This window comes from Palaemon carinicauda, chromosome 5 (genome assembly GCF_036898095.1).
Source record: "Palaemon carinicauda isolate YSFRI2023 chromosome 5, ASM3689809v2, whole genome shotgun sequence".
NCBI classification, from domain to species: domain Eukaryota; kingdom Metazoa; phylum Arthropoda; class Malacostraca; order Decapoda; family Palaemonidae; genus Palaemon; species Palaemon carinicauda.
The window spans coordinates 89,733,933-89,760,100 of NC_090729.1; the positions used below are offsets into that span (position 1 = coordinate 89,733,933).

Sequence of the window (26,168 nt, forward strand, 5' to 3'; positions counted from 1 at the left end):
TCCGAATCTTATTGAAGATTTCGTTTGACAAATCCATCTGGAAGGCGTAAAGAAGAGGTCTAGTCAAAGCAGACTTACACGTTATTGTGGTGGAAGCCAGGCCTTGTTTATGAAGGTAGATGAAGAAGGAAAGGCAAAAGTGTATCAAGATTTTTGGTTTGTTTGCTTTGACAAAGGAAACCCACTTCTTCCAAGACGATTCATATTGTCTTCTGGTTGACTTTGACTTGTATTCTATAAAGTCAATGTTGTCTTTTGAGATCCCGTACCTTTTTTTGGCTGCTAAGGCAAGAAAATCATGAGATATAGGTTTTGGGTTCTCAATGATGAAGCGTAGATAGTCAGTCAACTTCTGAACCAGTTGGGATAGAACTGGACTCCGCAGAGGAAACAGCTTCAGCTTCAGTTTTATAACTAGAGGGAACCAATTTCTCCTAGGCCATTTGGGGACCACTACTGCTGCTGTTCCCCTGTCCTCAGCTTGTTGAGGACCTTCAGCAGGAGATTAGTTGGTGGGAACAGATAGATATGATTCCATCTGTTCCAATCGAGGGACATACCGTCCGTCGCTTCTTCTCAAGGGTCCTCGTATGGCGCCACACATCGAGGTAGTTTCTTGTTGTCGCTCGTTGCGAAGAGGTCGATCTGCAGTTCTGGGACTTTTTCCAAGATGAAGGAGAATGAGTCTGCGTCTAGGGACCATTGTCTCTATCGGTTTTTGCCTGGATAGAGCGTCCGCCGACACATTGCAGAACCCTTGCAGGGGAACTACTGATAAGTGCCATCTTTTCTTCCTTGCCAAGTGAAAGATGGCTAACATCACGTGATTGATGTAAGGCAATATCGAGCCTTGTCGGTTCAGACATTTCACTATTACTTCGCTGTCCAAGACCAGCCTAATGTGGGCTGATCTGTGAGTGGATAGTTTCTTCAACGTTAGGAAGACTGCCATGGCTTCCAGAATGTTGATGTGAAAGATCTTGAACTGGTGTGACCAGTTCCCTTGCACTTTCCTTTGATGGTAATGGCCTCCCCATCCTTCCGGTGAGGCATCTGTGTGGATGACGACTGAAGGTTGAGGTGGTTGTAAAGGAATTGTCCTTGTCAGGCTCTTGACCAGTAAGGTCGGTGTCAATCTCTGTTAATCTCTTCGAGCGTTTGATGTGTATCTTCTCCTGACTCCTGACGCATCCTTTAGCTGTGCTTTTAGCACTGGGTCTGTCACTGCTGCGAACTGGAGAGACCCCAGTACTCTTTCCTGTTGGTGTCTTGAAATCTTGTTGGATTTCAGTAGTCTCCTGACAGAACCCGCAATCTCTCTCCTCTTCTTCGGTGGAATGGAGAGGCAGTGTGACTGCAAGTTCCAATGGATTCCTAACCATTGGAACTCTTGAGCTGGAGAGAGGCGAGACTTCTTGTAGTTGATCTTGAAGCCTAGATGATCCAGGAACTGGATCACCTTCATGGCTGCCTGCAGACAAGCTGTCTTGGATGCTGCCCACACTGGCCAGTCGTCCAGGTATGCTGCTACCTGAATGCCTTCTAAGCGTAGCTGTTGGACAACTGTGTCTGCAAGTTTTGTGAATATCCTTGGGGTTATATTTAGTCCAAAGGGCATGGCTGTAAAGACATAATTTGTCTTCTGTAGTTTGAATCCTAGGTAGGAGGAGAGGCGGTGGCTGACTGGTAGGTGTCAATAAGCATCTGCCAGGTCTATTGAGACCGTGTACGCCCCTTTTGGTAATAGGGTCTTTATGTGTTGTAGGGTTAGTATCCAGAACTTGTTGAGTGGAGACAAGTCTAGAATGACTCTGAGTTTGTCCGAGTCTTTCTTGGAAACACAAAACAACCTTCCCTGGAATTTGATGGACTTTGTTTTCCTTATTACCTTTTTGTTTAAGAGTTCTAAGGTATATTTTTCCAATAAGGGGGTGGAGTGTTGGAAGAATTGAGGAAAAGGAGGTGGAATTTTGTTTCATTTCCAGCAGAGTCCATTCTTGATAAGGCTGTGGGCCCAAGGATCGAAGGTCCAACGATCCCGAAAGTGGAAGAGTCTTCCTCCTACCAAGAGCATCTCATTGTTGAGATGATCCAGAGGATTTGTTCCCCTGACCACATCCCCCTCTACCCCTTGAGGGGTTTCTTGAGGAGCCTCTTCTGGAGCCTGTGCCTTTAGGGCAAAAGGTAGTTATGTGCCTCTCAAAGCCTGGATTAAAAACAGGCGACTGGGCTACCAACTGCTGGGGCAACATTTGGAAGGTGGTTTGTGGCTGGGCAACCATTTGGGGAACTGTGGTCATGGTAGCAGTGGGATGTTGTGCAGGTCTGTGAGACACTCGTGGCTTCTTTGTCTTCCTATTCTTGGGTTGAGGACCAGCGTCAGAGGAGGATTTCCTCTTGGAAGACATGCCCCACTTCTGGAGAAGGTTCCTATTCTCCGTGACGGCTTTAGCGATTACCTCCTGGACTACTACTTTTGGGAAGGGGTCCTTGCCCCAGATACCTGAAGTGATCAACTTCCTAGTCTCGTGTTTGACCGTTGCATTGGCAAACACATGCTCCCTACAGGTCCTTCTGGCTTTTACGAAAGCGTACATGTCCTTCACGAGGGTAGCCATGTGCATCTTGGCTAGTACCATGTACATATCTGGGGTGTTCGAGAGGCCTGCACACATCTCCATATAGTTTTGGAGAGACAAAGAGGCAGCTAGTCGCTCCTTTGTCTCCTGTTCCCTTCTCAGGAGATATTCCGACAGCTTTGGAAGGTTCTCGTTGAACTGTTGTCCTGCTATCTCTGGATCCAGTTTCGAGATTGAAAAGGTTAGATGAACCTCGTTCCATTCCTTCTCGCAGGTAGGCAGGGCTAGAGACAATGGTGTGCATTCCTCTAGTGTAGGGCATGGTTTGCCCGCGTCAACTGCGTTTAACACGCAGTTGAGAGCTTTGGCGGAAAGGGAAAGCTCTGGAGGAAGGAGCAAGGAAGGTAGGGTGCCTCTTGCTCAAAGCTGAAAACTTTGAGTTGGAATAGCCGGCTTTCTTTAGGGTACTAGTCAAAGAGAGCCTGCGCCTTGTCATGTTAAAAGATCATGACCACCTTATGTTACGTCTCGAGATGCTGGTTCATCCCGCAATCTCACGAAACATTCTGGGTAACCCGAAATGTTAGGCCAGAATTTGAGATCTTCGTGGGGTTTGGCCCCCATCTTCTCAGAGATGTATAGTTTTCCATTCATCAGGGGTTGGTTTCGGAGCATTGGGGCAAGTCGGAGACTTTGATAGGCTTGTGAGAGCCTCTGAAAGCGCCCAAACGTTGCGCTTCTCTGACTTCCCTCCTCATCTCTTGTTGTTCCTTGCGGAACGTTTCCATCATCAGTTGCAGCTGTGCCATGAGAGCTTCGCCCTTGGTTAACAGTGAGTCAGAATGAGGGGTTGGGGCCGAAGAGGTTGACGTCACAGGTTGATATGCCGCCACAGAAAACTGAGGGTCTTCCGTTACTGTTGATACGGATCCTTCTTCCTCCTCGGGTGGCTGGGCCACCTCTTCAGGATATTCTTGCAGAAGATAATTTTTGGTGTTTGAGAACACCTCCGCCATCTGTTCTTGATGGATGTCCTTGCCTCCAAGAGCCTTATTGATGTCAACCTCTATTGTTAGCTGGATGAAAGGAGACTTGACCTGTGCTCATAGCTTCGTTTGGCAGGTAAGGTACCAGAGAGTTCTTCTGGAACCCTCTTACCCACTTACGAAGCGTTTCCCTCGCAGTTTCCCACTTTCTTCTCAGGATCACCGAAACCATCGGTCATCAAGGCCGCGTAGACGGTGCAACCCTTCGGATTCCCGAATTCCTCAGGGTTTCAGTTGCGATGGAGCAGGGGGCATGAAACCTGCACATCTTGTGGCCACAAAAGTCCCTACTCTTGTGGTTGCAGAACAGGACTGCACACTTCACCTTAGCCTCCTCCTGTAAGGAAAGAAAGAGTGAAATGAGTATGGGGTAATTTATCTCACTGATAAAATTTCACATGCATTAAAAATAGTACACATTACTATTATTAATATAACTTAGGATAGTAAGCTAGAAAGGAAATAGGAAAGACACATATCAGTGTTTCCCGTCCAGGCAATTGCTGTGACCTCCGACAATATTAATATTTTTAATTCCCTTATTAGGGAAAATACAGAGTAGAATAACTCTTGTACGTAGAGCCGGAGTCAGTGTATACTAACACTAACTCCACCACTTGTAGAATATTAATACTGACGGGTAATCATTGGTGTTCCGATGATCTAGGATACATCAGAATGTTGAAGGATTACTTCCCTCAACATTTTCTAAGTGGTCTCAACAATGGACTGTGAAAGGATACACAGAGTATGTTGGAAATTCATACTACTGTATCATTGTATACTGTAGTTTTCTAACTGCTGTATTATTATACTGCAGGAATACTGGCTACTGTATTGTCTTATACTGTAGTTTTGCCGGTATGCTACCGGGTTAGGCTAGTACCTGGCGACACTAGCCTACAGAGAGAGAGAAAGAATGGAGAGAAGGACTACCGTATTATTATAGTTTAGTACAATTATTAGGGTTGTAGGGACTGCCTACTGCCTTCTTTCCAGAACGAGGATTCAAATAGAAGGGGAGAGAATGCATTGATTCTAGCTTCCTTCTAGCCACAATTTCTGTTGCCGGCTGTATTGCCGGTTACAAGGTTTGTGGATGGCAGTCCAAGGGAGGACTGAAGAATACTCAAGTTGTAATGGGTTTCCCACCGGCAGTCGTCAGGGCTGGCTCAACCTTTCCCAGAGCTTTGCTTCCGTTAGGGAGTTGGTCGAAGCGGTAACCTAACCGCCTTTGTAGGAGCCCGGTCGGTAACTCACTCAGCCCGACAAGCGGGGTTGATTGTAGAATACCGGTCCCAGGAATCGTGACGGCTAAAGGACAGAAGGGGAAGGGAAAGGTTCTTATATTTTACATAGAAAGGTGGGAGTAGGTATGCCTCCTACTTTCGGCTGTAAATCAAGGAAACACAGTTCCCTATACCGGCGCCGTCTTGGGCGGCAAAGGAGTAATGATTCCCTAGCCTGAGACATTGCTGGATATAAGATGTCTTCTAGTCCACAAGGGAGAAAGGTGGCGGCAATTATACTACCCACATTCGGTTGTGGACTAGGGAAGCCGAGCTTCCTATGTCAGCAATGGTGTAACCAGCAGGGGAATGACTATTCCCCCATCATTAATGTTGTCAGCAACAAGACAGAATACCCTGAGTTACTGTCATATTTCAAAGCCTGGATACCCACCTGCAAAGAAGATTGACAGAAAACGTTATCCCAGTCCAGCCGGAGTACACTAATCAATGGCATTGACAGAGGTTAGGGTTGTCGCTTGGGCTGGTGACACTCAGGGGGAAGGAAGGGTTTATCCTCATTTTCTCTAAAAGAGAAGAGTATCGAATTATGCTAGTAATTCTAGGAGATATCTATATCTCCGACCGAATTAATAAAACGATACTAGAGGTTAAACGTGGGATAACATTACTAAAGTATACCAAAATGTGTTAGGCTAGCCTAACTCGAGTCAGGATCTTGGCTACACTAGTACCACCGAGGCCCTATCGTATACGATCGAAACGTTATATTTGGAAGAGGAAATATTACATTTGTAGATCTTATCTTCACTAGTATAATTTTGCTAAATAGCTAGAATTTCTGTATAGCTAAATACCGGTAACGTCGTACTACTAACTAAATAAAGCATTTATGGCGTACGACAGCAGTCCTAAAATGGCCGCCTCCGGTGATGGCATTGCTCCGCTCAACACACCTAAATTATATAAATTTAACTGTGAGAAGGGAACCAAAAATTATACACAGGAAAGATTTAAATATTTAACTTTCCAGAGGGTGAAGATGCTGGAGATTGCATGGTAATATTCCATGAAAAACAGTAACATCACCGAGAGCAACGTGGGAGAACACCGTGCTTAAATGGCTACGTTTAAAGGAATAGTTCGCTGTAGTAGTACAGGGAGGGGATCCACCGGGTAACCTTGTTAACGGCTCCCCTTCAACTTCGCCACTCTTCCCCCTCAAAGCGTAAAATCTATTTGGGGTGAAGATTGCCATGTGTTGTATCAAGAAATACGTCCCCTGATATTATGCGATATCCTTAAAAGTTATATTAAGGATACTCGAGCCAGGAGTTAGAATTCTGGAAACCTGTGGTTAATTCTCTGGAATTATCACTGTAGCCAAATAACCCTTAGAAAGCTGCCTAAAGGAACCTTCCATCAGGACGACGTGGCTGAGCCCAAAAAAGCACGTTTTTATTTTTCAATTTCTTGATCATATCAATAATCAACAAATACTTTTGATTTACTTTCGTTTGGCATCAGCTGATCTCAAGGTCACGCTGCTGTATTATGATTATGCGACATATAGTACGAAAAACACTGATTTAGATAATTTTCGTGACATTCGAAATCTCTTCATAATGAATATTACAACAGTGCCAATATGTTACAGCGTATCACATTTTCCATACAGTTCATTTCTAGACCTTATTATTAGTTATTAAAGGAATACGCACCTCTCTCTCTCTCTCTCTCTCTCTCTTTCTCTCTCTAACACTCTCTCTCTCTCTCTCTTTCTCTCTCTAACACTCTCTCTCTCTCTCTTTCTCTCTCTAACACTCACTCTCTCTCTCTCTCTCTCTCTCTCTCTCTCTCTCTCTCTCTCTCTCTTTCTCTCTCTAACACTCTCTCTCTTTCTCTCTCTAACACTCTCTCTCTTTCTCTCTCTAACACTCTCTCTTTCTCTCTCTCTCTTTCTCTCTCTAACACTCTCTTTCTTTCTCTCTCTCTTTCTCTCTCTAACACTCTCTTTCTCTCTCTCTCTCTCTCTCTCTCTCTCTCTCTCTCTCTCTCTCTCTCTCTCTCTCTCTCTCTCTCTCTCCGTATTTTGATTTTTAATTCAGTTAAATCTTCATTTCTTTGAAAATTATTAAAAATATTTCTATATCATTATTCGATGTTTCGATTATGAGAATAGTAACGCATCGGAAAGAAATCACTTGATTTGCCTCTCGCCTTCTGCCAGAAATATGACGTCATCAGACTTTTTCTTAAATTTACGGTAAGTTGTACTAATCTCATAACTAATGATACAGACCACTAAAACGCTTGATATCGTTAGTGTTTCGATGATGGGAATGCTATAAGATTACTCGGTAACACAATGAAAGGAAATCATTCGGTTTGTCAGCGCGCTTCCGCCAGATACATGACGTCACAAGACATGTGACGTAAACTCTACGAAGAATGACTTGCAAAATATGTAAATTAATTTTCTTTTTTCTTGCAAGAAATGAAAAGAAAATACTAACTTACTAAAAAAAGTATTTCATTTTTATAATGTAAAAGGAAATATATTATTTTTAAGAAAATATTTGTCCCATTAGTATACTGTATTCCAGTTACGGAACAAATGACAAATTCGTAGATAATTTGTATTTTTCCTAACGATACAAACCTTAGCGATTTACACAAACTTGCCCGCCAGCCCTATCCCCCTTGAAGTCTTACCTCCAAGCAAAGTGAGACCAATCACCGGTGTGTGAGTGGGAGCGGTAGCAAGCTACCCCCACTACCTCCTGCTAACTAGCGGTAGGGGTAGTTAACCCTCACTAAATTTTAATGGCTCGTCATTTCAGCTTCGCAGAAAGTAATACCCTTAAGTAAATAGCTAAGGTTTGTATAGTTAGGAAAAATACAAATTATCTATGAATTTGTCATTTTTCCTAGCACAAGCACACAAACATGAAACTATTTATACACATGGGCCTGCCACTCTGTCCCCCAAGAAGTCCTGCCAGTAAGTTAAGTGGTTACTCAACCGACGTATGTGAGTGAGTGTGGTAGCCGGGCCTACCCCACCCCCATCTGCTAGTTATCCCTCGCTAAAAATTATCTAATTCAGCTTCGCCAAAAACAATATACTCAATATAATTAGAGTTGTATTTGTGTGCTAAGAAAAGTACAAATGATTACAAATTTGTCAATTTACTTTCAGAATTTGTGATCTTTTAGTACATTCTGGTGTACTTCTCAAAATTTGTGTCAACATCAGAAATACTACCTCCATGGTAAATCCAATGTTAGCAATTTAATTGTTAATGTATTTACCCATGTTGGATATGTGTATGGAATTATTTTTTTTTTGTAAAATTTATTATTTTAGTCATATTTTTTTTTTTTATTGTTTACAGCATTTGAATATTTGACAGCACTGGTTGACCTCGTTAGTCCTATTGCTAGCCTCTATCCCAAAATTTTATAAACCAATTCATTCCAATAGTTTTTAAACATCTGACTTACCTGGTAGTTTTATATATATATATATATATATATATATATATATATATATATATATATATAGCTTAATCCCTGATGTCACAGCAGAAATTTCAAAACTCGCGGCAAACGCCGATTTGGTAGCCAGGTGTACCACCAGTGCGCCCTCTACCCAGGTACTTGGAACCATTCCAACTACTCCTCAGATCTTCCCTGCCGCCTTACTGGTGATATCGTTTGTAATTTCGCTCGCTTTGTCCTGTGTCTTTTGCAGTTAAGTTGGTGAAATACAATTTGGTTTCTCTTTTTTTTTTATTTTTTTTTTTATTTTTTTTTTATTTTTTGTGAGTGAGTGGTTGGAATATGATCGCTATGTTTGTAATCTTGAAAGTATGTCTCGTTCTTCTAGGGATAGTTCTCCCCCCCCTTGCTAACGAGCCTATTGATCCTTCCCCTGTAGTGGTAGTCCCAGATCCCCCTACTGTAAAAACTAACGAACCAACTCTTAAAGTCATGATAGTGGAAGGAAATCATTTGGTTTGTCAGTGCGCTTCCGCCAGAACTATGACGTCAAGTTGTGACGTAAGCGCTACGAAGAATGACTTGCAAAATATGTAAATACATTTCTTTTTCTTGCAAGGGATGAAAGAAAATACTAACCTACAAAGCAAAAGTATTTAATTTTTATAATGTAAAAGGAAATATATTTTATTTTTAAGAAAATATTTGTCTTATTAGTATACTTTCTTTAGATAATCATTGATCTATTATCAGAGATTAAATAAAACTAGTGTACAGTGAAATTTATGCTACGTAGTACTCATGACGATCGATATAGTCCTACAAAATACATTGTATTGTTGTTTAATATTTTGATAATGGGAATACTAATATTAATCATTAGCCTATTGGATTCTCATTCAAACCCTTGGCGAAAGAGTAGAATGTCTCGCAGCGGGCAGGACTAAATTATGGTCTGATGTGAAAGAGTTAAAAACTGCAAGTGTCAGTGCTAAATTCAGTGCAGTGGAGGGTGCGGCTGCTCGGACTTGTCGGTCTCCTAGCCCTGGACCTCTTCCAAGCCCCCCAACCCCTGGGAGAAGGAATGTCGACAGGCGAAGGGAGGCGAGAGGCGTTAGCTCCCGAGCAGTCGTCCCCTCGAGCGTACCTGTTGACGCTTCCCAGGACGTTCGCCCTCGCCATGGGAAAGGCGAGGTAATAGTGTTATCTTCGCCGTCGGATGCCTCAGCTCACAGACGGTTCTGGCGTCTTACGTATTTCTCTTCCTGCTGACTAGAAGAGAATTGCTCCTCTTGACACCGAGCATCAAGATTCTAAATGCCATGAAGCCAAGCGTCAGAAAGCCACAACAACAAGTCGATCCGAATTTTAGTGTACTGCAAGATCTGCAACAAAAACTCTCCTCCCTCATGCAAGTCTATCGGCCTGCAGACAAGAAGAGAGTGGTTCACCAAGACGCCGAGCGTCAGGAATCTTCTCGCCTTGACGGCAAGCGTCAGAAAGCTAAGAGACGAGAGGTTTTTAACACCGAGCGTCGAGTAGAGGACCATCTTACCAAGCGTCGGGAACCTGGTAGCCACGACGCCGAGCGTCGTAAGGAGGAACATCATGCTAAGCGTCGAGTGACTGGTACGCATGACGCCGAGCGTCAAGGAGTTGGACGTCGGGACGCCGAGCGTAAGAGCCTCGGACGTCATGAAACCGAGTGTCGAGATCGCGAACGTCATAGTTCCGAGCGTCAAGATTGCGAACGTCATAGTTCCGAGCGTCAAGTGTTAAAACAACGTGACGCCAGGCATTGGAACAATGTGACGCCAGGCGTTGGAACAATGTGATGCCAGGCCTTGGAACAACGTGACGCCATGCGTCATGATATTGGACTCCTTGACGCCAGAAGTCATGATATTAAGGAGTTGACTCCTAGGAAACAGGACATCTCTACCTCGATTAGAGACCTATCGGAAGAAGGGATCGACTGTCACCTTTCCCCTAGTGATCCTTTAGAGGAAATCTCGGAAGGAGAAGATCCTAAGACCCCTCATCCTTCTGTGGATTTAAAGAAACCTATGAGAGTTTTTTTCCGAAGAGTTTCCTGATTATTTTGTTCCTGCTGCTCCTCGTTCCCTGCTTTCAGAGTTTACGCTTGGGAAGGCGTCGAAGTAGTCTCTGTTCATGAAGATGGTGTTGTCTCGCTCATCTAAGAGAGCCTTGAGAATGATGGGGACTGGATGCAATCTAAGAAGGACCAAGGAAAGACTTTTTTTCTTTTCCCTCGGCCAGATTGGCTTCCAGATCTAGCGTTTGGTACGAGACTGGAGAAGCTCTCGGCTTGGGAGTTCCTGCCTCTGCCCAAGGAGACTTTTCGAGTCTGGTGGACGCTCCTCGTCAGACGGCCATGAGAAGAACCAAAGTGTTTTGGTCAATGTCGGAGCTGGATCATCTTCTCAAAGGCATCTTCAGAGCTTTCGAGGTGTTCATTTTCCTTGACTGGACTCTGGGAGCCTTGGGAAAAAAGGTTTATGCTTTGAAGGATGTGGACACTGAAGGCCTCGTCCATGTTATGTCTTGCATGGACAAAGCCTTAAGAGACGGGTCCAACGAGTTGGCGGCTCTTTTTTGCCAGGTGTTCTTAAGAAAAGAGTCCAAATGTGCTCTGTTTTGGCTAATCGGGTTACACCCATACAGAAGTCGGAATTGCTGTGCGCACCTCTTTCTTCTTCCCTTTTCCCTCAAGAGCTGGTCAGAGAGGTCTCTTCTGCCTTAGCCCAAAGGGCCATACAGGATTTGGTGTCTAAGACAGCAAGGAAGGTTCTGCCTACTTCTCAAGCCGTAAGCCTAAGGAGGAAGCTCCATCCCGTCACTTTTTGCAGCCCTTTTGAGGGAAAACTTTCAGCAGGGGTAGTACCAGACCCGAGGGAAGGAGAGCAAAGAGGAGAGGCTCGAGACCAGGATGAAGCAGAGTCTGACAGCATTTGCCTTCAGACAGCAGTAGGAGCCAGACTAACCAACTTCTGGCAAGCTTGGCAAAGGAGAGGAGCAGACCTTTGGTCTGTACAGTTACTCAATGAGGGATACAAAATCCCTTTCCTAGGGAAACCCCCTTTAGTAGTAACTCCGATAGATCTCTCGGCCAGATACAGAGAGAAATCAAAGATACAGGCGATGCAAGAGCAAATGTCTCTTATTAGAGAAGGAGGCAATAGAGAGGGTGCGAGATTTACGGTCACCAGGATTTTATAACCGCTTATTCCTGGTTCCCTAGAACTCGGGGGGGGGGAGGGGGGGGTGATGGAGACCAGTCCTGGATATAAGCGCTCTCAGCGTCTTCATTCAGAAGACGAAGTTCACTATGGAGACAACGAAATCAGTCCTAGTAGCAGTCAGAAAGGATGATTGGATGGTTTCTTTAGACCTCCAGGATGCGTACTTTCACATCCCCTTCCATCCGAACTTCAAGGAATACCTGAGGTTCATATACAAGGAGGAAGTTTTCCAGTTTCAGGATCTTTGTTTCGGCCTAAGCACTGCCCCTCAAATCTTTACGAAGTTGATGTCGTGTAGCGGGTATGCTGCTTTCAAGAGGTATCAGAACCCCCCTGTATCTGGACGACTGGCTACTCAGAGCTCATTCCTACGATTGCTGTCTGGTGGATCTGCAGATGACGTTGAAGTTATCAGAAGAACTGGGTCTTCTGATAAACAGAGACAAGTCTCAATTGACAACATCCCAAGAGATTCCGTTTTTGGGGATGGAGATTCGAAGTAGAGTTTTTCGGGCTTTTCCGTCTGCCTCAATGAGGGAACAAGCCCTGGTGAAGCTTCAATGCTTTTAAGAGAAACAAAACTGTTCTGTGAGGGATTGGATGAGTTGTCTGGGAACCCTTTCCATGGGAAGACTGAATTTTCGTCTTCTTCAGTTTCACCTCAATCTACATTGGGGAAAGGAGCTGGAGACAAATGTATCCCCTTTTCAGAATCCACAAAGCGATGCCTTCAGTGGTGGAACGACCCCATTAAACTTTAAGAGGGTTTTTCTCTGGAACAGAGGAACCCAGACCTTGTGTTGTGTTCCGACACCTCGGACTCTGGGTGGGGAGCAACACTGGGAAAGTTGGAGATCTCGGGTTCCTGGACAAAAGATCAGGAGATCCTCCACATAAACCAGAAGGAACTGTTGGCAGTCCTGTTAGCCCTCAAAGGCTCCGAAGGGTCAGTCCTGAACAGAGTGGTACAGGTCAACTCAGACAACACTACAGCGTTGGCTTACATAGCCAAACAAGGCGGAACCCACTCGAGGTCCCTTTACGAGACTGCGAGAGAACTCCTTTATTGGGCAACAGAAAAGAATGTAACCCTAGTAACCAGATTCATTCAAGGGGAAAGAAACATGATGGCAGACAGTCTCAGCAGAAGAGGTAAAGTCCTGTTTACAGAGTGGATGCTTCATCAGGAAGTCTGCAAGATCCTCTGGCAAACTTGGGGTCGTCCTTGTATAGACCTGTTCGCAACCACGAAGACGAAGAGACTGGAGATTTACTGTTCCCCAATGCCAGATCCCGAAGCAGTTCACATCGATGCTTTCCTCATGGACTGGTTCCACCTGGATGTGTACGCGTTTCCTCCATTCAAGATTGTGCACAAAGTAATACAAAAATTTGTGTTGCACGAGGAAACCAGAATGACTTTAGTGGCCCCCTTTTGACCCACAAGAGAGTGGTTAACAGAAGTACTGGAATGGATGGTGGACACCCCGAGAAGCCTCCCATTGAGAGTAGATCTAATCAAACAACCCCACTTGGAAAGGTACCATCAAAACCTCCAAGCTCTACATCTAACTCCCTTCAGACTATCGAAAAACTTATGAGAGCTAGAGGTTTTTTTTGAAGGAGGCAGCTAGGGCGATTGCGAGAGCAAGGTGGTCTTCCACCATCAAGGTTTACCAATCCAAGTGGGAGGTTTTTAGAGAATGTACAGAGTCAACTCTGTTTCCTCTTCCAGTATCTCTTTGACTCAGATTGTTAACTTCCTTCTATACCTTTGAAGGAAACGTAACTTTTCGACCTCAACCGTCAAGGGTTACAGGAGCATGTTAGTGGCCGTCTTCAGGCATAGGAATTTGGACCTGTCCAATAACAAAGATCTCCAGGACCTTCTCAAATCCTTTGAAACGACTAAGGAACTGCATCAGGAATCGCCAGCTTGGAATCTGAACATATTCTTTAAGTTCCTAATGAGTAACAGGCTTGAGGCTTTACATTCAGCCTCGTTTAAAGACCTCACCATGAAGACTCTCTTTTTGGTCAGTTTGGCGACAGCAAAAAGGGTCAGTGAGATTCATGATTTCAACAAAAATGTAGGCTTTAGAGATAACAAGGCTATATGCTCTTTACAGCTAGGCTTTCTTGAACAAGGCTATCTGCTTCTTACAGCTAGGCTTTCTTGAACAAGGCTATCTGCTTCTTACAGCAAGGCTTTCTTGCCAAGAACGAACGCCCTTCACAACCCTAACCCAAGGCTTTTGAAACTGAACCTTTCGGATTTGGTTGGAGAGGAATCAGAGAAGGTCCTGTGTCCAGTGAGAGCCCTGAAGTTCTACCTGGAAAGAACGAAGAATTTACGGGTTAAGTCTGAAGCACTTTGATGCTCAGTCAAGAAACCTTCGTTACAGATGTCTAAGAATATACTATCCTTCTTCATCAGGCTTTTAATAAGGGAGGCTCATTCACATTGTAGTGAGGCAGACCTCAAGCTTTTGAAGGTCAAGGCACATGAAGTTAGAGTTGTGGCAACTTCTGTAGCCTTCAAGCAGAATAGGTCTTTGCAAAGCATTATGGACACGACATTCTGGAGGAGTAAATCTTTGTTCGCCTCTCACTATGTGAAACGTGTCCAGACTCTTTATGAGGACTGCTACACCCTGGGACCATTCGTAGCAGCGAGTGCAGTAGTAGGGAAAGGATCTACCACTACATTTCCATAACCTAATACCTTTTTCTTCTCTTGGAACTATTGTATTTTTATGATTGTTTGTGGAGATTGGACGCAGTCTTCCACAATCATTGATTTTAGTCAGGTCGTCAGTTTGTTCCTTGAGAGCGCCTGGAACAAGGGTATTGGAGGAGGTCCTGTCACATAAAGGTTTTACACCGGTTTGACAGCTCATAGAGGTCTTCAGCCCCCTGGATGGATCGCTGGATCTCATAAGGAAAGCGGAGATAATGAGGCAGGAATTCATTGAAGTCAGCTTCTTTAACAGGTACGAACCCTTAAGCTTGTTTATTAACTCTTGTGTAAATTCCAACAATGTTGGCTGTCTCTGACCCTCCACCAAAGATGTCAATCAGCTATATATATATTAACTACTAGGTAAGTCAGATGTTTAAAAATGATATTTTCATTATAAAATAAATTTTTGAACATACTTACCTGGTAGTTATATATAATTTAATTCCCACCCTCCTCCCCTCTAGAGACCTATGGGCATGGAAGATCTGAGGAATAGTTGGAATGGCTCCAAGTACCTGGGTAGACGGCGCACTGGTGTTACACCTGACTACCCAATTGGCGTTTGCCGCGAGTTTTGAAATTTCTGCTGTGACGTCAGGGACTAAGCTATATATTTAACTACCAGGTAAGTATGTTAATAAAAAGTAGAATGTTTATACTAAGATGAATTATGAAAATATTACAGGAAACTCAGCGTCTGATGGCAGAACCTGTACCAGGAATCTCTGCAGTTCCAGATGAAAGCAATGCAAGATACTTCCATGTAGTTGTAGCTGGTATGTATATCATTGTTTTAATGCAATTCCTCTACCCTTTGAAGTTCATTTTGACTCACCAGAAATTTTTTTTTATTGAAATAAAACTTGTTACCTCCCCATGGGGCCAGAAGGGACCAGTGGTACCATTATTATACATGATTAATAACTATGCATCTTTATGTAATAAACATGTATACCATTTATTCTCTTGAATTTAATTGTCGTGTGCCTATATAATACATAATAAATAACTTTGCAACTTTTTGTAGTATACATGTATACCATTGATCCTCTTGAATTTAATTGTCCAGTCCCTATATAATACATAACTTAGCAACTTTGTGTAGCGTACATGTACACCATTTTTTCTTGAATTTAATTGTCTAGTGCCTATATAATACATCATAAATAACTTTGCAACTTTCTTTAGTATACATGAATACCATTGATTCTCTTTTATTTAATTGTCCAGTATCTATATAATGAATAATCAATAACTTTGCAACTTTCTGTAGTATACTGTACATGTATACCATTTATTCTCTTGAATTTAATTGTCCAGTATCTATATAATACATAATGAATAACTTTTTAACTTTCTGTAGTATACATGTGTACCATTGATTCTCTTGATTTTAATTATCCAGTATCTATATAATACATAATCAATAGCCTAACTTAGCAATTTTCTGTAGTATACATGTATACCATTGATTCTCTTGAATTTAATTGTCCTGTGCCTCCTTTAATCCAAGCATGATTATGGAAACTGATTGAAATAACATCTTTGATGCTATAGCTAGCTTATGCCTTTGAATCAAACTTACTGACAATAGCCCCTCAACTTAAACTTTCCACTTACTTTATTGGCAGATTTACTGTACAACTAATGACTCTTGAACAGAAAGGACACTTGAATGCTCTATAATCCTTAAAACTACATTATATTTCATAACACTAAAATCAGTGACATGAATAAAACAAATATACCTATAACCATATTTACAAATGATGACTCTTAAACAGGAAGGACAGTTAAATGCTCTATAAACCTTAAAACTATATTTTTTCCGTAAGTGGAATACAAACCTATGCAATTTATTGGGTTATTACTTTTAAGCAAAGCTGAAAGGTAGAGCCATTAAAATGTTAGTGGGGGTTAACTACCCATTCGGCTAGTTAGCGGGGGTTGGGGGGGGTTAGCTTGCTACTGCTCCCACTCGCACACCTTTGATTTAGCTCACTTTGCTTTTGGCTCAGATGGTGAACGGTCGTTGCCGTTTTTCATCCTCGCCTACAGTGGAACCTCTACATCCGAACGTATCTACATCCGAATTTTCCAATATCCGAAGTAAAATTCGAGCAAATTTTTGATTCTACACCCGAATTTTATTTCGACACACGAAGTAAACATTACGCCATTGAGCGTCGAGTGCTCAGTTCTCTGTTCTTGTGTGTATCGTGTGGTTGTCCTCTGTTTGGTCTGTTATTAACAGTGCTTATTTTCTTCCTTTTCTCACATTTCCTTTTTGATTTTACCTATAATCATGGTGCCTAAGAAGCTAAGTTTCAGTACAGGAAGAAGGCAATTCTTTCATTAGAATTGAAGCAAGAAATTATAGAAAAACATGAGAGCAGTGTGCATGTGAGTGATACTGTATGGCTAAACAATATGGCCGGAATAGGCCTATGATCTCGAGGATCATCAAGCTGAAGGCAGCCATTAAAGCAAATAACCATCGAAGGGGATCACCATTATTACAAGACATCGTAGCAATACCCTGGAAGATATAGAACGCCATTTGTTGATAGGGATAAAGGACAAAGAGATTGTTGGCAACGATCATTTGTGAGAAGGGCCAGCGTGATGAACAGAAAGAAAGAAAAAAGTGAAGCAAAGAAAACCAAGATAGCATTAACAAGCTCTTTTAAATAAGACTTCTCTCTTTTTCTGTTTCTCTCTAAACATAGCATTAACATGTTCTTTAAGTAAAATCTCTCTCTCTCTCGTTCTTCTTCGCTGTTATAGTGTTAGATACGTCTACGTCTATTATTTTTTTTCCGAGAGAGAGAGAGAGATTAAACAAAAATGTGTTTAGAGTACATATGATTTTTAACAGCGTCAACGAGTTGAAAAACAATTAATGAAACTAAGAAAGTAATAACAGCTAATCTGAATTCCTTTATTAACTAAAACAAATATTGATCCAAACACACTCGTGTGGGTATGCACAAACACACACACACAGGTGCAAGAATTGCTACGCAATAAGAGAGACAGTCGGGAAGGAGGATGGTGACTGCGATAACATACCGTAACTCGTCACTGAAAGTAATGAAAATAAAAATTAAAAAGAAAAAAATGTAAAAAATATGAAATATAAAAATTAAAAAATAAATAAATAATCTAAGTTAGATTAAAATTTCTGTAGTGTAAGGTACGGTATGTTACCGGTCACCATCTCTACTTCCTCGCCGCTCGTGTCTCCTCGTGCGTGTGTGTGTGTTTGCGCATACGCACACGAGTGTGTTTGTATCAATATTTGTTTTAGTTAATAAAGGAATTCAGATTTGCTGATATTGTTTTTTAGTTACATTTAACTGTCTTTCAACTCGTTAACGCTGTTAAAATCATATGTACACAACACATTTTTGTTTAATCTCTCTCTCTCTCTCTCTCTCTCTCTCTCTCTCTCTCTCTCTCTCAGAAAAAAAGAATTAATAGATGTCTCTAACACTAACAGTGAAGAAGAACAAGAGAGAGAGAGAGAGAGTATTTATTTAAAGAATATGTTAACACCATGTCTACCTTCTCGCCAATCGTCCGTCTCTTCCTGGCGTAGCAAATCCTACACCTGCGTTGGCCTGTCTCTAAGGTAAAGTGGCAATAAAACACATTTTTTATTCATTATTTCTTTATAATTATCTTTTTTTATATGCTTCTTTCATATTATGCAGTTATGTTAGTGTTATGTGTAATTATGTGTAGCCATTTATTAAGGATTTATTATGGGTTTTTAGGCTGAGGAACGAATTAAATGAATTACCATGTATTCTTATGGGAAAATTTGTTTCTACATCCGAACATTTTCTACATCCGAAGTAGGTTGTGGAACGAATTAAATTCGTATATAGAGGTACCACTGTATTTTGGACTGCCATTAATTACTTTTGTTTGTGCTTTCTCTTTGTTAGTGTGTGTGTGTGTTGACTTCTGCCGACTATGTGAACTTGCCCTGGACTTGAGGGCTGGCTGCGGTACCTTCATGTCGGCCGTGTACACCGATCGTCACATCCTTTGTCCCGCCTCCCAGATGGAAAGGTTTGGGTTCCGGCAGAAAAAGAAGTCAAAGCTGGCTATTTCTCCTTCGAAGATTTCTTCGAAAGGGAAAATACCCAAGGCTTCTTCCGCTACCTATTCAGTCGGCCTCTTCCGAGAGACCGTTGAGTAGTAGTGTAGGCCCTTTAATTGTTGGTCAGACCCGGTCTTCAAAAAATGGTGTTGCTTACCCTTACGAAGCAGCTCACCTCTCCCCGCGTGAGGCCATGTGTCTTTCTCCTTTTGTTCAGGTGTGGTCGTCCTTGGGGCTTCAGGGTTCGCCCTCCAAGGACTCCTTGCTGCAGGTCATCATCCGTGGTGCTAATGTGCAGCCTTCGTCGACTTCGGAGATGAATCCTCTGTCGTTCGTCGACGTAGTGGTGAGGCATCTTCTGCTGCTGCTGTCAATGCCTCTGCCTCTTCGGTGTCTTCTGCTGCTGCTTCAGACGCCCCTGCCTGTTTTGTGTCTTCTGCTGCTGCTGTCGACGCCCCTGCCGCTTCAGACTTTTCAGCTGTTGCTGCCGATTGCACTTCCTCCGTTCCTAATCATCCTTCGAGGGGGGAGCTAAGTCTCTCGTCTGTCTCCTGCGTGTGTTTCTCCTCGGAGGAGGAGTTCACTTAAGAGACTCCTCTGTGGAGGACTGCTGCTTCTAAAGGTCAACTTACTGATCCACCGGCCCCCTGAGGACGACAGCAGTCTTGCAGAGCTTGCCCTCCACTTCGCCTTAGAGGTCTCCCTTTACCTCTTTGGCTCTTAAGCCTCCTCTTTGCAGCCTTCCCCTGCAGAGGAGCCTCCTCTTCCATTGTCTTCTGGCCCTCGACCTTTGCCCGTTCCCGGACCTTCTCCTGACGACGCTGCCGTTAGTCCTCGGACTTTGGTCTTGGTCTCTTCTGTGGATCGCTCGAATTCCCCCATGGATGTTCGCCCTTACAAAGTGCACATCCCTGTCCCTGACCTGCCATCACCATTCCTGTCATGTGATGTTGCAAAACATCCCTTGCCCTCGAGAATGCCCCTTCCTTCTCGGTGTTCCAGACCTTTGGCTGAGCACCAGTGCTCTCCGTGCCAGAGCACTTCAATGCACCAGCGCTCACCAACATCACGTTAGTGCTCTCCAGCATGCCGACGCTTTTTAACGCTTCAACGCTCTCCAGTGTGTCAGCACTCTCCAGCTCGTTCTCACCGTTCAAAACACCAGCATTTTCCAGCTCGTCAGCTGATCTATGATCCCCAGTTCGACGGCACTCTCCTGCACTTCAGCGCACTCCTGCGCTCTCCTACTCGTCAGGGCTCTCCAGTGTATCGGCGCTTTCCAGCTCGCAAGCACTCTCCTGCTTAACAGTGCTCTCCCTCTCGCAAGCGCTCTTCTCAGCGACAACGCTCGCCTGTGCGCCACCGCTCTCCAACTTGTCGGCACTCGCCAACTCAGCAGCGCTCTCCAGCTCGCTTGCGCACCAGCAATCTCTGGCTCCCCAGCACTTGCCTCTGCTCCCGTGCTCACGTGTGCACCAGCATTCACCTACTCACCAGCATTCTCTGGTTCGCCAGCGCTCTCCTGCCGAGCACTTTCCTACGTGCCAGCGCTCTCCTTCGCACAAGCGCTTTAAGACTCGCTAGCACTCGCCAATGCGCAGCTCTCTCATGTGCAAGAGTCAAAAAGAACTGAAAGGCAAACTTTTTTACTGGTCACCATTGCCCCATTCCCCTCCCCACAAACGCATTACAGCACATCCGCCAGTAAAAGGAGGAAGACGTTCCACAGAAGGGTTGAAAATTCCGACCTTCTTAACGAGAGAATACCTTGACGCAATCATGTGGTTTCTGATTGTTGAAGAATTGTGACGGGCAAGAGGGCTCTCGAACTTGTGGAAATTGCTCCCCAAGTTCGAATCTAAATTTCTCTCCATTTACTCTATTCCTTCTGCTCAGTATTACTTTAACCTTCTAATTTTATCAACTTTCTTTTGCCTTGCTATCCTAACTCTGAGACCATGCCAGAAATGACCCTACCGACTGAGCTATCAGTCGGTAGGGTCGTTGCTGGCATGGTTTCCGGCCCACAGGTTGGGGTTCGAATTTCCACCCGGCCAGAAGCTGTTACCATAAAATGAATTCCAAGTGGATATATATTCCCAAGATAGAATTCGGTATTAAATGCCTTTCGTGGGTGAGATGTGTATATATATATATATATATATATATATATATATATATATATATATATATATATATATATATATATATATATATAATGTAGATGTATGCATATATATAATATTTATTCTATTTGTTCATTTATTTATTTTTATTTTTATTTTACGTAAATGGCGTGGACATTTCCAGATTCGTTATTACTGCCTGCTTAGATGAATGGAAGAAGGGATCACGGTTGGGAGGTATTTGCATTCAAAGCTATATATGAGAATATCGGATGATCTCAGCCATCCTGAAAATGGTTGGATCATTGGAATCCGGGGGGATCCAATCCTTGAGGTGGGACTCTTGGCTTCTGGCCGGAAGCCCATCATTACAGATATGGGGAGGATGATTCCATATTTCCTTGGTCTCAGTCCTAACAGGCGGGTTTACCTTACACCTGTGCCTCTATATCTGTTTTGGTGCTATCCTGGAAAAAAAAAAAAAATCCCACCTTTGACTATGGACCCTTCAGACATTCTCCCATCCCCTGGATATGCTGAATCCCCCCCCCCCCAGCACTGTTGATGACCTCTGATAATTTGAATAGGGAAAATTCTGTTGATGACCTTGGAACAGGAAAGGACCATTCTACTAACATTACAAAATCGAGTAATTTGAGTAACGCAAGGAAATTTTGAATCCTTCATGTTACCCAAATTCCAATAGAGACAAACTACGATGATCTATATAAAGCATTTGAATGCTATGGATGTATAAAAGAAATAAGGATGAAACTTGAAGCTGAAAAATGGGATGCATGGTTATCCTACAGTGGTTATGACGAAGCATTTAGTGCAAAATGTAACTTGAATAATATTAAAATTAATAACTTGAATGTCGCGGCTGCTTTCTGCGATAAGATACCAAAAGATTTGGATGTGTATAGGCCTGCCGATTGTTTGGAAAAGAGACGCAGATTTAGTTATGCCAAAACCACCAATGTGGCTTATAGCTGAATCAAAGGGGATTACTGGGAATTATTTTAAAATATGCAAATTAATTCAGAAAAAAGTAGGAACTATTGCATCAGGCGATATATCTTGTTTTGGAAAAAATAGTTTCCTTATCCATGCCAAATCAAGTAAACAGTCTGTAATACTGTCCAACATGAAAACAAGTAATGATGACATTAAGTTAGATGTCAAACCCCACCTAAATTTTAGCTACGGAAGGTGGTTAGTTTTTAATAGAGATCTATATGAAATTACAGAGGAGGAGATACTGGCCATGTGTCCACTAAATGTATGGAAAGTTCACAAAGTCCCAGATACAGCAATGATAATCCTTACATTCCAGGATGCTCATGTACCATTCCATATTACTATTGAAAACGAAGTGATTAAAGTACGACCATTCAAGCAGAAGCCACTGCAGTGTTTTAATTGTTTAAAATTTGGACAACCGTCTAAGGTTTGCAAAAATGAGAAAATATGTATTTGCTCCAAATCTTACAATGGAGAATGTGCACTTGGAGAGAGGTGTTTAAATTGCAATTTGAATCATAAATCCACAGACAAGAGCTGTGAGTGGTATAAGTTGGAAGAAGCTGCCCTTAACAAATCTAGTTTGAAACTGTGGGACATGCTAAAAGGCTATTAAATAAATCAAATAGCTATGCTAAGTCGTTAAAATCAAACTCACGTAGTACAGTACTACCAATAATTCTAGAAAAAGAAATATACCATCTGATAAAATGTCAAATGACGAGGTAAACATATTACCTCCTGAGGCTTTACCACGGCGTATTAACAATAAGGCATTGCCCATATCTGTACAACCCTCGTCCCCCATTACAAAAACTAATACAAACCTCTCACAGGCCATGGCCTTGCCTGATTTGATAGAGGTTCCACATAACCCTTTTACCACCAGGCTATTTGGAACTTTCCAACTCTTAACCCCCAGGGGTTATTTTTTTTCCAATCACATTTTGCAGTATATATATATATATATATTTTTTTAATTGCTCTAACAGCCTTAATTTTCATCATAGAGAGATCAGGTTGGTATCATACTCTTGGAAAATGCCTGAAGTTTCTTAAAAAATTATCAATATATGCAAAAAAAAAAATGTAAATAGCAGTTTTTTTGCAAGGACATACCGGTACGTCCATAGGGGGTAAAGAGATGAGTTTTGTGAAACGTACCAGTACGTCCTTTTGGGGGGTAAAAGGGTTAAGACCAACTTACCTGATGCACCTGTAGTGGGAAAAGTGCAAAAACCTGGAATCCCACCATCTATTAATCGTAAAAGAGAGAGACCTCCATCTCTCTCTCCCCCTCCATTAGAAACATTAAGGTTATGACATCAAATAAATTTGATGTTTTGTCTGTTGATATTTCTAATGAACCAGAAGATAAACTGAATAAATCAGAAATTGAAGTTGAGGTCCACCATCCGCCTCAACAAATAGATCAAAAGAATACAAAGAAAAACAAACGTAAAAACCAACATAACAAGACCATCTCTGAAGAAACCTATAGGTAATAATGTTAGATTAAAAACTGCTAATGGGAAGACCTCATCCAAGATGTCTTCCAGAAGTAATCCTTAGTTTTCTTCTCCATTTTGCAATGGAATTGTCAGGATTTAAGGGCCAAATATGAAGAACTTATGCTCCTAGTATTATGTCTACAGGAAAGTAAGCTTGATGCTAACACTCCTAGTCCTCGAGAGTATGTTAGCTATAGAACACCATATAATCAACAAGCAGGGAGCCATGGCAGAAGTCTCCTGTACGTTCGTCGAGATGTTCCCCAAATACCTATTTCTATTCGTACACCCTTGCAGGCATTGGTTGTACAAATTGATATAGGGAGAAAATATACAATATGGTCTCTGTACTTACCTCCATATGATAATATTTTATATGATGATTTAGTAGAGGTCATTCAACAACTCCCTCAACCTTTTCTCTTACTGGGAGATATGAATGGTACACATCCTTTATGGGGTGATGTTTAATTGGCTAACAAAAAAGGGGCAATATTATCTCATCAATTGTGGAGAATGAGGATGTGGGACTCTTTAATACAGGAGAGCCCACACACTTCCATGTTCAGACAGGTACCTTGTCATGCATTGACCTTTCAATTGCAACCTCTAACTGCCTTCTTGATTTTGATTGGAGGACATTAGATGATTGGCATACTAGTGATCATGCACCAATCATTATAAACACCAAAAAGAGTCCGCCTTTACAAAGATCGCCACGATGGAATCTTGACAAGGTAGACTGGGTTAAATTTCGTGAGCTAAGTGAAATCGAAGGTAGTGCAGAACAGTTTGAAAGTATTGATAATGCCATAAACCTACTGAATGGAACTCTCCATACGATAGGAGTCAAACAAACAAAAAGTGTAGAGCACAGTTCCGTCGTGCCATGAAAGAAGCTAGACGCCAATCTTAGGTGGCTTTTGTTTCCTCCATTAATAGTAGAACACCACCATCTTCTGTATGGAAGAAAATAAAAAAGATTGCAGGCAAATTTACCCCAAACCCACCACCAGTGTTGGAAGTGAATGGTCAGTATGTGACTGAAAAAGATTAAGTCAGCAATGCCCTGGCTGACCATTTTTCAAATGTATCGTGCAAAAGTGTAGCAGCTCCTGGTCACCAGTACAGGAGCATTGAAGAAAAGAAAATTTTAAATCTCGCAATAGGAAGGGAAGAATCGTATAATTTTTCTTTTACTGAAAGAGAACTTGATTCTGCACTCGCTACTTGTAACGATACAGCCCCTGGACCCGATGGAATTCCATATGCAATGGTTAAACATGTACATTTTAATACAAAGTTATATATTTTAAGCATTATCAATAGAATATGGGAGGATCATAGTTACCCAAGTATTTGGGAACTTGCCATTATTTTAGCCTTTTTAAAACCCAGTAAGGACAAGTTTTTAGCAGCAATCTATCGACCTATTGCATTGACTTCTTGTTTATGTAAAATCATGGAGAAAGTGGTCAATGCAAGGTTGATGTGGTACCTTGAAAAGAAGGGTATTTTATCACCGGTGGTTCAATGTGGATTCAGAAAAATACACTCAGCAACTGATGTGTTGATATGACTTGAGTCCCCTATTTGTGAAGCGTTTGCTTCCAAACAGCACCATGTGACAGTTTTTTTTTTTTTTTTTTTTTTTACCTTGAAAAGGCATATTTTATCACATGGAGATATGGTATATTTAAAACTGTTCATGAATTAGGATTAAAAAGAGAACTACCACTATTTATGCAGGCATTTCTTTCAAATAGAGTTTTTCAAGTGAGAGTGGGGGAAACTCTATCAGAGTAAATACCAGGAAGAAGGAGTTCCTCAGGGTAGTGTGCTGAGTGTAACCCTTTTTGCACTAGCAATTATTGGGATATCCTCAGCCATTCCCCAGGATGTTCTCTCAACATTATTTGTTGATGATCTCTCCATATCATTTGCTGGTTGAGAGAAAAGTGCAACTCTCAATTGACAAACTCATCCAGTGGGCCAATATGAATGGATTTAAGTTCTCAACAAGTAAAACTACTATTGTACATTTCTGTCGTATCCGGGGAGTATATCCAGACCCCGATATATACATCAAAGGTCAACGGATCCCATGTGCAAGTGAAGCTAAATTTTTAGGGTTGATATTTCATTGTAGGCTTACATGAGTTTCTCACTTAGAAGCATTAAAAGCTAAATGTCTTGAAGCTATAAATCTTTTAAAAGTATTGTCCCATACATCAAGGGGGCCAGACCGCAATACTATTTTAGAATTATTCAAGGCGTTGATTTTTTCCAAAATTAGTTATGGATGCCAAATATACTCCTCAGCCACCCCAAGCAGGTTAAAAATATTAGTTGTTCCAACACGAATACTTACCTCGAGCTACTTTCTTAGGAGTTACCTGTAATCTCCTCTCTACCGACCAGAGTTTTGTGTAGTATACCCTAAACCCGTTTTCTATGGAGGGCTAACCCGGGAGTAAGAGAACGTGCCCCGAGGGTAGCCTTTGCGCTAGGTCGAGGTCCACTTGGGTCGTGAGCGCCAGTAAGTTCTCTGGTCGCGTCGTGATACCACGTCGCTCTCGTCTCTCTCGACCCTTTGTGTCCGCCTCGTGTGTCCCGCGTGTTTACCGCGTGGTAACTTTGTGTTTATCCCTTGTGTTCCTGTGCGTTCACCCTCTTAATGAGAGAATGCCTTGATGAAGTCATTGAGCTTCAGCACGGCATTTCATTCCCATGCTGAATCTTGGTGACGGGCAAGAGGGCTCTCGAACTTGGGGAAATTGCTCCCCCAGTTCGAATCTAAATTTCTCTCTTTCTTATCTTTTTCTTCCTCTTTATATTGCTTCAACCTTCTCCTAATATTATAAACTTTCTTTCATGATGCTGTCCCAACCCTATGAGTAAAATTTTCCATATGTATATGTGTATATTTTTACATATATATGTATATTTATTATTTTTTTTTTCTCTTTATGGCATGGATGTTTCTACATCTGTTATTGCCACTTGGGCGGA

The 26,168-nt window shown here is 42.3% G+C and overlaps 1 protein-coding gene across 1 annotated transcript in view; it reads left to right on the forward strand.

Moving 5' to 3' along the window:
• LOC137641369 (ubiquitin-conjugating enzyme E2 N) overlaps positions 1-26,168 on the forward strand; it is a 417,577-nt gene that overhangs the window by 152,583 nt on the left and 238,826 nt on the right. Inside the window, exon 2 of the mRNA XM_068373857.1 lies at positions 15,071-15,161. Within this exon, the coding sequence (XP_068229958.1) occupies positions 15,071-15,161 (91 nt within the window). The remainder of the gene's footprint in view (positions 1-15,070; positions 15,162-26,168) is intronic.